Source organism: Erigeron canadensis, chromosome 2, assembly GCF_010389155.1.
Source record: "Erigeron canadensis isolate Cc75 chromosome 2, C_canadensis_v1, whole genome shotgun sequence".
In the NCBI taxonomy this organism is placed as follows: domain Eukaryota; kingdom Viridiplantae; phylum Streptophyta; class Magnoliopsida; order Asterales; family Asteraceae; genus Erigeron; species Erigeron canadensis.
Genome location: NC_057762.1, coordinates 46,302,504 through 46,314,475, shown reverse-complemented (window position 1 = coordinate 46,314,475; position 11,972 = coordinate 46,302,504). Strand labels below are relative to the sequence as shown.

General features: G+C 30.9%; 2 protein-coding genes across 2 annotated transcripts; one reads left to right on the top strand and one right to left on the bottom strand.

Moving 5' to 3' along the window:
• The first annotated feature begins 3,442 nt into the window (after positions 1-3,442).
• Positions 3,443-8,178, top strand: LOC122587025 (PHD finger protein ALFIN-LIKE 4-like). Its single transcript, XM_043759084.1, has 5 exons — positions 3,443-3,730; positions 3,830-3,862; positions 6,105-6,333; positions 7,099-7,219; positions 7,741-8,178. Exons 1-5 carry the CDS (start codon positions 3,634-3,636, stop codon positions 8,026-8,028), a joined length of 768 nt encoding a protein of 255 aa, XP_043615019.1. The 5' UTR covers positions 3,443-3,633; the 3' UTR covers positions 8,029-8,178.
• Positions 8,179-9,033: 855 nt separating this feature from the next.
• On the bottom strand, positions 9,034-10,802 carry LOC122588375 (solute carrier family 25 member 44-like). Its single transcript, XM_043760480.1, has 2 exons — positions 9,959-10,802; positions 9,034-9,290 (listed from the first exon to the last, which is right to left on the bottom strand). Exons 1-2 carry the CDS (start codon positions 10,800-10,802, stop codon positions 9,034-9,036), a joined length of 1,101 nt encoding a protein of 366 aa, XP_043616415.1.
• Between the last annotated feature and the right edge of the window lie 1,170 nt (positions 10,803-11,972).

Sequence of the window (11,972 nt, the reverse complement as noted above, 5' to 3'; positions counted from 1 at the left end):
TTGTGTTGTTGAACCTATTTCAGGAATAATATTGAACATGGCTTGCGTAACAATGACTGGTTCTTCTCAATAATGTAAATATATTACAAACTCAATTAACAAAGCCATCTTTAAAACTTTGTTCATATCATCAAAATAACTTGTGCAAATTGTAACAAAGGTATCTTTGTTGGCAACTATTGTGATATTTTGTACTTCCTTGCTTTTTGCATATTCCCCCATGTTATTCTAAAATATATATCTAATATTTTTAATTAGAATAAAAATACGTGGAATGGTTCATCTGATATGAATAACCACTAATAAATGATTACATTAATTTAAAAATGGATAGATCATTTATGCCTCAAAATCGGCTTGAGAAGTCACATTGCTCGTCAACGGGGTCCTCATTTGAAAGGAATTGACCGTAGACGACATAAGATTGTTAATTTTTTTCTTTGAAAGGAAACATTTTGTTATGCTTATCAAGGTTGGTTGTTCAATGGAACATGAATGAAGTTTGTATAGAATATGAAAGTGTGAACAAAGTAAGGTGATGAACGTGCTTAATTGATGAAATATCTATATAATTATTAAAATCATAGTTAACCAGACGATTTTAAGCCTTCTTTAACTCAAAACTATTTTCAAACAATGCCATGTAGGATAAAATCTATGTGGCAACTCCATATTTTTTTTTTTATAATATTTAATTTATTTAGATATAAAAAATTTGTAATAAAAGATAAAAAAAAAAAAAGTTAGAAAACAAATCTTGATCATACTAAAACAATTCTCGATCATATGATCTTTAAAGTATATTTATTTCTTAATTTAAGTTATATAAAACACTATTCTAATATATAGGTTTCGTAAGTTTCTAATTATTATTCTTAATAAATTATATCATTTTAATGTTTAGATTTCCAATAAAGATTTGCTTTTATTTACTCATAATATCTATCTATATACAGGGGCGGTACTAAAGGGGGGCAAGGGGGTCTAATGCCCCCTCCAAATTTAAAATTTGTCATGTATTTTTAAATTTTTCATAAATTTTTACAAAAATTTTATAGGTTTTTAACATTTTGCCCCCTTTTAGATTTATTTTTCATAAGTTTTTTAAGTTTGCCCCATTTGGAATTTTTTTCTTGTACCGCCTCTGTCTATATATACAATTTGTAATCATATACGAAGATACATATTAAAAAAAAAAAACTCTATCAAACTCTCACCAGTTCCAGATTTATTACCTTTATTCTTTGTTTTTCTTGTGTTCTTTATTAAATTATGTCATCTTTTGTTTTACAGTATTCATGGAAAAATCGTTAATCAAACTTTTGATTATAAACTTTTATAAATTTAAATTACTTTATATTAACAACAAAAAATATGTTTTTTTTTTGTCAAATAAGTGATCTATATCACGTGTAAGGATTTAGATAGTTCATTTGCTTTTGAATTTTAAAGGCGGAATTTTTAAATATGAGGTATAAAAAGTAGAATAGTTTGCGTATTATAAATTTAGATTAGTCTTCTTTGTAAGATAATGAGTATTCTTTGAGTGAAGAATCAATTAATACAAAAAATGAATATGTATGATAAGACTTGCATTTTATTTAATTTATGGATATGAGTACTATATCCTTAATTTTAATTTGAATTGTCTTCTAAAGTTCATATATATATATATATATATATATTAAAACAATAGTTATCCGGACGATTTTAAAACACCCTCAACTAAAAACTATCTTACTCCGTATAACATTACCACATAGGATAAATCTCATATGGCATCTCCACATTTTTTTGATAATTTTTTTGTATCCTTAAATTAAATTTATTTTAAATATTAAAAAAAAAATTATGACTTACTTAATTTCTAAATACTATATAAGTATTAAAATCTATTTATTTTAGCTAAAACTTTTTAGTCTAATTAAAATTGAAGATCACGTGTAATTAATTGCAACTTTTATGAATAGCTACTTGATTATTGAAACATGACCCTACTTATATTACGATGTATATTAGAATAAATTGAAAATTTTATTTATTTTATTAAAATAAGTATTGGGTTGTTTTAGTTTTTTGTGCCCTACTTATATTACGGTGTATATTAGAATAAATTGAAAATTTTATTTATTTTATTAAAATAAGTATTGGGTTGTTTTAGTTTTTTGTGTATGTGATTGCTTTTTTTTTTTTTTGAGATTTACAATCATTATGAAAATTGTTGAGTGACCCTTATCATTTTGACATTCAGTTTCATTGTGCTATGTATTTTATTCAATAATATGTTATAATCTTTTTTTTATAACCTATGTAGTCGATTCCGAATTCAACGCAGCTATTCAATATTTTTGTTGACCGGTTTTATTGTTAACCATAATATAAAAATACAAGGGTCATCAAATGATATGATTGTATAGATTAACACAAAACATTTTTAATAATTATCAATGTCCGCGTTTTAATTAGCCGCACATCGTGCGGGTAAAAGACCTAGTATATATATGTATATATATTTTAATGCGACAGTCGTCGTTTTGTATATGAAAAAGTTATATAATTTTGTTTTTAGTTTAAATGGTCGGATTTAAAGGGGACCCATATATGTTTGTCCTTTACTCGGTTGACCGATGAAGGAAATCAACACATAAAACCATGGTTTTGAAAACCGGACAGGGTGGTAAGACCGCTGGATAGAACGGGTTTTTACAAATAGTCTGGTTCGATTCTATGCAAATGAAGAAAAATATATGTCATAAGTGGGATTTGAACATGAGTCTGGGTCACGATAGAAAACATGTTGGACCAACACACCATTGATCTATTTTGATAATAGTTTGATATTTTTTTTTATTTAATATATAACGTGCTTAAACAATAAGATATAGCTTAAAAGTATAGATAAAAAAATAAGTAAAACAACATGCACAACCCAAGGATTGAACTTAAGTATGTCATAAACTAGAGTAAGTGTTATGCCATATGATACAACATAAGTTTTGTTACATTTCTTTCAATTATTAAATATATATGTATTTTGACATAGAGTTTAATAATTCTATAAAAATAAAATTCAAGAACCGGTTTTTTGGGTACAGTCCAATCTGTTAGGCCGGTTGAACCTTAAACCGCTCATCACACCGGTTCGTAGTTTAGTCCGGTTCTGAAAATATTATATAAAACGACATGATGGTGTTAATGGTGTCGCTTAACAATGAGAATTGATATAGCAATCGGCAAGACCATTGAGAGCGGCATATGACATTCAGAAAGATTTTACATAGAAAAAACTTGTTTTGATTTTTGAAAAAAGAGAAAAAACCTAAAAAGGAGGCAAAAATTGAAAATTCCACAATTGGGTTGGGTTGGGAATATCGGACTCATCACCAAGAAATCAAATATAGTTAAATCCCTCTTTTACCATCAGATTCAAATCCGCCCCTTCATTCTCTATTTCTCACTCTCCGAATAAAACCCCAACATATACATACACATTCATACAAATACACTCCTTACTACTACTACTTCTACTCAATTTCTATAATTCTTCAATTTCTTCTACATTCATCTGTATTTATATTTCTTCTGTATCTATATTTATTTATTTATTCGTAATAAAAAAATAAATAAAAATCAATGGATGGTGGGGGTCAGTATAATCCTCGAACAGTTGAAGAAGTATTTAGGGATTTCAAGGGCCGCCGTGCCGGAATGATTAAAGCTCTTACTACCGGTCTCTCTCTCTCTATCTCTCTCTCCGTTTTGATTTATTATTATTTTTTATAAAATTTTTCTTATCAATGATTTATAATTATGTATTAATTATTTGCAGAGGTTGAAGAATTTTACCAGCAGTGTGATCCTGGTTAGTCACTCTTCTATATATGTATCTTCTATATATATAGATATCCTTTTCAAAATTAAAAATTAAAAAATATTAATTGTTTTCTGCATGTCAAATTCATGCATTAAGTAATTAAAATTCATGAATGTTGCTAATAGTATTATACTATAATAATAATTGATAATGATAATAATAATGCTAACTACAGATTAACGTGCAATTGTATTTTTCATATTAAAAGCACAACCCTCATTAACAGGTACAATTTTTATTTTTTTTTAAAAATTGGAAAATGGTGGTTTATTTATATTTGTTAATCTTTACTATTTGCTAATATAATAGGTACAATTTTTTCTTTTTAAATGTAAAATGATCATTTTTCTCTTTTATTGTTAATATTGAGATAGCTATTGAATGCTTTATTTGAGCCTAGTAATAATAGATAGTCATATTAGAAGTATCCAGGGCAATTAAACCAAAGCTATCTAGCCATTTTTAGAAGCGGACAATAATTTGGTTGAAGTTAAATTAGTAAATTGAAAATTAGGAGTATTCATTAGTACTCCGATTGGGAGTGCATTTGTGGTTTAATAATAAGTACATATTAAAATTTGAGCAATTATGTATGACTTTGAGTTATATATTTAGCAATATTATACTTTGTCTTGGTTCCTCTTTTCAAGAAAGCGTATGCGGTACAAGATACAGTTAATAAGCTATTGTACATCTCTTAGTAACTACCACAGCCGCAAATCTATCATGAAAGTATGTTCATGAGTAGCCATGAAGTAGTTATCTAGTATGATCATCAAAATCACAAGAGGGTCTGAATCATGTTTTTTTTTTTATAACATTACATGCTTGGTAGCTTAGACATCACGGTCAAGAAATTTTATGACATATGCACACACCTGGTATATGCAAGGTCTGAACAAATCGATATTTCTTTTGAATGCGATGTTTATGTTTGTGTTTGATGAGCTAAATAATTCAGAGTTGATAATATCTTTTACATGTATTGTGTGGTTTTTGACTTGTACGTGTTTATGTCTTAATTATGATTCATTGTAATTGCAACTTGAATAATTACCGAGTTTCCTGAAAGAGTCATCCCCCTCTTTCTTTCTTTTTTTGTTTTATAAATAAAAACTTTATGGCTGTTAATTACAACCGAAGGCTAAATTACAGCAAGTGTTTGAGTACCATTTGCTATCTTTGACAGTATAATGTGTGTTCATTCTTGATTAGGTGCTGACTTTGATTCTTGCAAGTATGCCTTTTGTGATTACTTGTTACGTGTATATGGTGCTGTAAGCAGCTGCCACATTCTCTGTGCGGGGTGAATCTTTAGCTTTTCATAATGCGGTTAAATTTTTCATGATGTCGTAGTCGAATAACTAGACATTTTCGCATGAGCTTAATACTTTCTTTAGAAGTTAAAATCATCTTATTCTTACCTTCCTAACAAAGAAATGCAAGTTTATGCTTTGATTTTATAACTAGGGCTTCCAGATGTATCTGTTATATGGATGTGGTTGTGGATTTATTTCTGCTTAGTGCTGAATATTATATTCTCCATGTTCAAAACTTATATGCAATTATCAATGATTTCCCCAATAAAGAGAGAGATTCGGAGTTTCTAACTAGAAGATTAATTGGAATTTGATTTGAACCATCCATTGTGTGCAACGTGCGTCAAATATTCAACGATATATTCATTTATTCTACTTTCACATGTGCAAACAAAGGATTCCTAAGCAATAGCATTTCTCTTTGAGCAGGGGGCATGCACGTAGCTTATAATTTTGCTATCATTTTGTTCAATCTTGTTGATAATTGTCAACTGAATTTTCATATATGAAGTAGCCCTATACAATTGTTTGGGAGCATGATTAGGATAAATACTACAGAAATTACATTGTTCAAGGAAAAAGTCATCTATACCTGCTGTGTTGTGATTATCTGATGCTAATTTGATTTTCTGCTCAAGATGGTGATAAATTTTTTTGTCATTTACTCAATACATGAAGCGCTCATGTTACACAAACAGTAGTTTAAGAACTCCTAGTAGATATCATGGTGTGAAATAAATGCATGAATATGGGTAAAACTGTTGAGGTCCTAAATCTGAAGTGAAGTTTTGAATTAGTGGGATATTATTCTGAAATAGATTGGCTGTTTCCTCAATCTTATCGATGACCTTACTGTTTATATTGTTCTTCTGTTATCTAAATGTAAAAAATTGTGCACTTAATCTGTACAGAAAAGGAGAACCTGTGTTTGTATGGTTTTCCTAGTGAGATATGGGAGGTCAATTTACCCGCTGAAGAGGTGCCACCAGAACTCCCAGAACCGGCACTGGGTATTAACTTTGCTAGAGATGGGATGCAAGATAAGGACTGGCTATCTTTGGTTGCTGTCCATAGTGATGCTTGGTTGCTATCTGTTGCCTTCTATTTTGGTGCAAGATTTGGATTTGATAAAGCTGACAGGTAAATCTTTCTAAAATTGGTTCAATCTAATACATATGAAATTTACCTTTTTAATTAATCAAGCATATTAAAACTAGATGTTTTAGTTCTTATGGGTGTGTGTCGGTCTAAGTTTTTTAGCTATGATGACAGATAGTTTACATTCCACAGTTTTGGTCTGAGATTATGACAAAAGATGATGAATATTCTACCATCCAGAATGCTTTGTTTCAGTTTGTACCTATACTCACGAGAATATTTCATGATTTTTGAATGCCGGTTTTGGGAGTTTAGTTATGAATTTAATATAAATTCGGCTTTCAAGCTCCTGGTTGGAGCCTCTGTTCTCATTTTATGTGGCTAATGAAGTTGATCCATTAAAAACGAATACTCAAGAGCGACATGCGTTGAACCTTCAAAGTTTTATACGGTCAATTTAATCTTGTATTTGAAGTCATTACCATGATTTTGCATTTAGCATCACAAGAAGCACTACAGTTTAAGGGCTTAAGGCAAGTAGTGTTTAGATTATGTCTGATTGTCTTCTAAGTTGAGAATGCCTAGGTCTAGCAACCATATAATAGTGGCTGTGTCTTGCAGTGGCCACTTTCTTTTTTTAGGATAAAATTTCCTGACACTTTGTTTGTCATATAAATAAAGACCAAGCATCTACTTAAATCTTGTATTACAGCTTAAGATCTAATCAATGTAATCATTTTCTTCCATCTTTGCTGCCAATTAACATTAGGCAAGTATGTTGAAATTCATTTTTTCTTGATGATGCAGGAAGCGATTGTTCACCATGATAAATGAGCTCCCGACAATATTTGAGGTTGTAAATGGCACTGCAAAAAAAAGCCAGAAGGCTAATCACAGTAGTACCAAATCGAAGTCAAACTCGAAAGGGGTAAAGAGATTTCAAAACTTTTCTTTCTGCTTGCAGTAATCTATAATCTCTATTTTTCTATAAAACGAGTGAACCTGGAGTTAGTAACTTGTAAAAAGGGGCTCGGATCAGAAGGGTTGTCTCTAGGTGCACGTTGAAATTGGCCGGTTGGGCCTTAAACGACTTCTTTTTTTTCTACACTTTTTTATTTTCAATTTATAGTTTCATTTTATAGTTAGTGTATCAACTGTGATTGGAAAACTTATAGCTTAACAATAATAGAAATTTTTGAATATAGTTTAAAATGTATACGGCATTACAATTATACTTTGGTAGATGACCGACTTACATATTTTACTAGTAGATAAGCCATAATCCTGTTTGAGCAATCAAGCAGAAGCCAACTCTATTTATGGTTCTTTTTCCTGAAACCATATTCTTGTTTGATCCCAAATATAATGTAATTTATATCGTTGCATGGAGTGACTAACTCTAGATGTTTACTTAGATTTATAATTGGTTTATTTCTGGTGACTGAGCAGCGGGAACAAGATTCTCAGGGGAGATACTCAAAGCAGCAGCCACCACCGCCACCAGCAATTAAAGATGATGATGAAGAGGGGTTGGATGATGAAGATGACGACGAGCATGGGGAAACCTTGTGTGGGGCATGTGGTGAGAATTACGCATCGGATGAGTTCTGGATATGTTGTGACCTCTGCGAGAAGTGGTTCCATGGCAAGTGTGTGAAGATCACCCCAGCCAGAGCTGAACACATCAAGCAGTACAAGTGCCCATCATGCAGCAGCAACAAAAGAGCTCGCCCTTGATGTTGCAGCTTTATCTTAACTGTGTACTCTGAGACTCTCTAACCTGTTTGGTAGAAATTCTAGTGTTGTTAGCCCTGTGGTTAGCGGACCTTAATTTCTGTGTAATTTGGTCGGTAATGTTGGCAGATATTTTATTTAATTTTTAGACTATGCATCATCTTGTCAACCCAAGATTTCAGTTATTGAGAAAGTTTTATCGTGTTGGGTGACGTATTCCTTCGTCAACAACATTGTTTTGTGATTTCTCCATTATTTTTGGGCTGATGGATGTACTTTGGAATTTTGGATGAGACTGCCGTGGGTTTCTGTTTTTTCCATTTTTCAAGTATCAAAGTGTGATGCATCATGGATAAAAATTTGTTAGATGTGATAATAATCATAGAAACTTCGATGACAGCCAAGTCTATAAGTTTGCATATTGGAAGTTCTAATCACTTTGGTTGTACAGGAATATGGAGACTGTTACTTGAATTCATGGCTATCCACTTTGCAATATACAAAACTTAAAAAGAGATTCATCCACTTGTAATATACAAAAATAAAAGGATACCGTTCCCATTGGTAGGTAGTCCTACCAAACAAGTTCAGGTACAAAAACTCCAAATTTTCTTTTGAAATCTGTCCCAATTTTTCTTCACCTGTCAACATCAGCTTATAGATAATGCTAATCTAATACACATCTTGTAATATATAAAACAGAAAGAACTCCCTAATGTTGGTCCTAATCCTTTACCAACCACAATACAATATTATTAGATTCCCATTTTCTGATCCATTATCCAAAATCTCCCAAACTTTTATAAAGAAAAAGTTAATACTTTAAAAAGTGGCATAGGAATCGTGATATCTACAAGATAAGTTTATACACATGACTAGATATTGAGTTGAGATGTTTTCTTTGATACTACTATTAGATGTTTAAAAAAAAAAATGTAAAAACTAATAACAAATCAAATAACATAATTGACAAAATGAAATTACAAGATGGTCAAGTTTGGTATTCCATCATGTCAAACTTTCTCGACTCTTAGTCGAGAGTCGTTTGAGAAACTCGTATGTTGTGATCATCGTTGTCGCGGACATGGACATGGAAGCCCATCTCGGACCTAAGCCTCTATAGAAAGCCATCCATCCGCCTTCTCTTACTAAAATCCTCACAGTTTGTCCAACACTCGGTCCTTTCCTTGCGTTGTTATCATCATTACTACTATCAAGTACTTGCAACCTCGTCTTGATGGTATCCAAAGGCATTGTAACCAAAGGCGGATCCAGGATTTTTGTATATTAGGGGCATGATAACAAAAATGTAACACGAATGCGATGAGTTATAGATAGGGCGAGTCATGAGACTTTTTGAGGCCCCATACGAAACGCTTTGAAAATACCCCAATTAAATTTTGTAAACAAATAGCACAATTATTTTTTTAGTGGTTTAAACTTTAAAACCCTATTAAGTGTTAAGCTAGATGGTAGTAACAAAATATATATATATATATATATATATATATAATTGAATTTAAGGCATTGAATAAATGTATCATAAAGTTCAATGGCAAGATGTATAACTATAAACAATTATAAAGGGTTTTATTGAAATAATTGGAAAAAAGGGTCAAAGACTTTTGTACCATTATGTAGTCGTATTCTTTGTTCTCTCAAGAACACAAAACCAGTATTCCACCATTAATATCAATATCTTAAACTTCATTTCTACATAGATTTCAATCATCAGTTCTGGTTTATATCATTGCCTTTATCATTATTTTATTGTTTTGAGGAGGGCATTCAAATATTGAGTCGGGGGCAACGAGAAATATTGAGCCATATTTACCTTAAAAACTCATAGCACTTGCATTAACAATTTCAAAGTTATTAGGGGCAGTTGCCCCCACTCTTATTACAGTGGATCCGCCCCTGATTGTAACCAAAGCGGACACACCTCCTGCCATAGCCGCACTAACACCTTGAACCGCCATTACAGTCGTTGCATCAGGCCTAATTAAAGCTACAACACCGTTCCCATCCTCATATTTCCTACACAAATACGACCCGACTCCACCCCAAACAAGTCTTTGAGCCACAGAGTAGGAAGCCCACCAAACCGCATTTGAAGGTGCATAAGTCAAAACGGATATACCAAAACCTCTATACAGACCTCTCGGCCCATCTGCACGCATGATCTTTCTAAAAGCATTGATCCCATTCACATACATAGACATTTTCAACATATTATTAGTAGTGGTACTAGTACTACCTTGCACCATTAGCCGTTGGGTAACGACATCAATAGGTGTCCAAACAAGCTGCGCAGCCAATGCGGCAGTCAAACCAGCCATTGCATTAGCAATAGCAGCAGCAGTTGGTTCGGGAAACCCCAACTCAAGTGCACTCGTACCCACATTACTCTTGGTAACCTCGAGGGCGGTCATGTACAAGGCTCGGGCTGGGACCGTGCCAATTAAGGAAGTGCCAAACCCTCGATAAAGGCCGCGTAAACCTTCATATCTTAGGATGGTTTTTAAGCTAGTACTAGATAAATGATGATGGTGAGGTGGTGATGATGATGAAACTACTTGTTGCCTAGTTTTTAATACAACCACGGGGTAAAGTGCAGCAGATACACACGAAAACAGCCCTGCACCCAGGATCAAAAACTTTGTTTTATCCAGCATTTTCCATTCTATTTCTTCAACTAGTATCTGATCATCATCTGCAGATGATGAGGTTGATATTGATAATTCTTGGTCCTCCTCTATACAGTTTGTAGAATTCATTTTCGATTTGGATTTCGGGCCACTTTTCAAAATGATTTCAATAATAACATAAATCAAAACCTATATATATATAAACTTGGGAGCTCCTCTATCTATGTAATACAGTAGTATAAAATAAACAGATACTAGTGATAGATATTGAAATCGTGTTAATATTAAATCGAATTCATTCGTAAGTAAACATAAAATTAAAAAAAAGTACGTGAATATATGTATATAAGACAGAAATCAGAGAGAATGAATGAATAAACGGGAAGAAAGAACACGAAGGTATGAATAAAAGGGAAGACATATAAAAATATTTTAAGTTTATATAAATTAGATTTTAAATACATGGGTTTCACAACATTAATTAATATATGGAACAAAAAATACTTACACACGTTATACCAAATTACTATATAATGACTTTCAAATGAAATTTTAAATAGGTATCAACCGTATCATGATTTCAAGAGGCTCTGATTTATCTTACTTGAAAGGTTTGAATATTAAATAACAAAAGTAAATTTCATTATTACTTTAAAAACTTATGTTGCCGCCTTGTCCAATGTCAAACTTTGTGAGAATAGATGGGAAGAGATAAAATGACTACATACAATGACTAATGACTTCTATTATTATTTTATTAAAGTTTTATAACAATAAATATAATCTATGATATACATACAAAAGATAAATCATTAAAAAAAATTAAATTTTCTTTTTTAAATAAATAATACATATCTATTTTATTCAACTGGAATCTTTATATATAATAAAAATAAACTGACCTAATAACTTATTAATCAATCATACATTTCGATTTTATCAAATTAGAAATTGATAATTCGTTATTAATTTAATTATAAATGTAAATTAAAAATCATAATTTTCATTATCTAAATATATTATTATATTATATTTATATCAATATTTGTAGAACAACTCTCACTAACTTACATTTTTTTATTTTTAATTAATAATTTACACTTCTTACCATCACAAACTACTTAATTTATAATTATTTTAATCTAAATTTTTTTATTTTTAATCACAAATTGACATTTTTTAACTATCAACTCCAATCTGGTACATAATGAATAATAACTTATATATATCCAATAAAATAATATCTAATATATAATCAATAAAATAATAGATATTATATATCTTTTATTATACGTTTTA

What these genes read in the sequence shown, in the direction of transcription:
- LOC122587025 (XM_043759084.1), top strand. Translation starts at nt 3,634, where the DNA reads ATGGATGGTGGGGGTCAGTATAATCCTCGAACAGTTGAAGAAGTATTT. An exon ending in GATTAAAGCTCTTACTACCG is followed by an intron (nt 3,731 to 3,829) that starts GTCTCTCTCTCT and finishes AATTATTTGCAG; the next exon opens with AGGTTGAAGAATTTTACCAG. An exon ending in GGATTTGATAAAGCTGACAG is followed by an intron (nt 6,334 to 7,098) that starts GTAAATCTTTCT and finishes TTGATGATGCAG; the next exon opens with GAAGCGATTGTTCACCATGA.
- LOC122588375 (XM_043760480.1), bottom strand. Translation starts at nt 10,802, where the DNA reads ATGAATTCTACAAACTGTATAGAGGAGGACCAAGAATTATCAATATCA. An exon ending in TATGGCAGGAGGTGTGTCCG is followed by an intron (nt 9,291 to 9,958) that starts CTTTGGTTACAA and finishes TCCTGGATCCGC; the next exon opens with CTTTGGTTACAATGCCTTTG.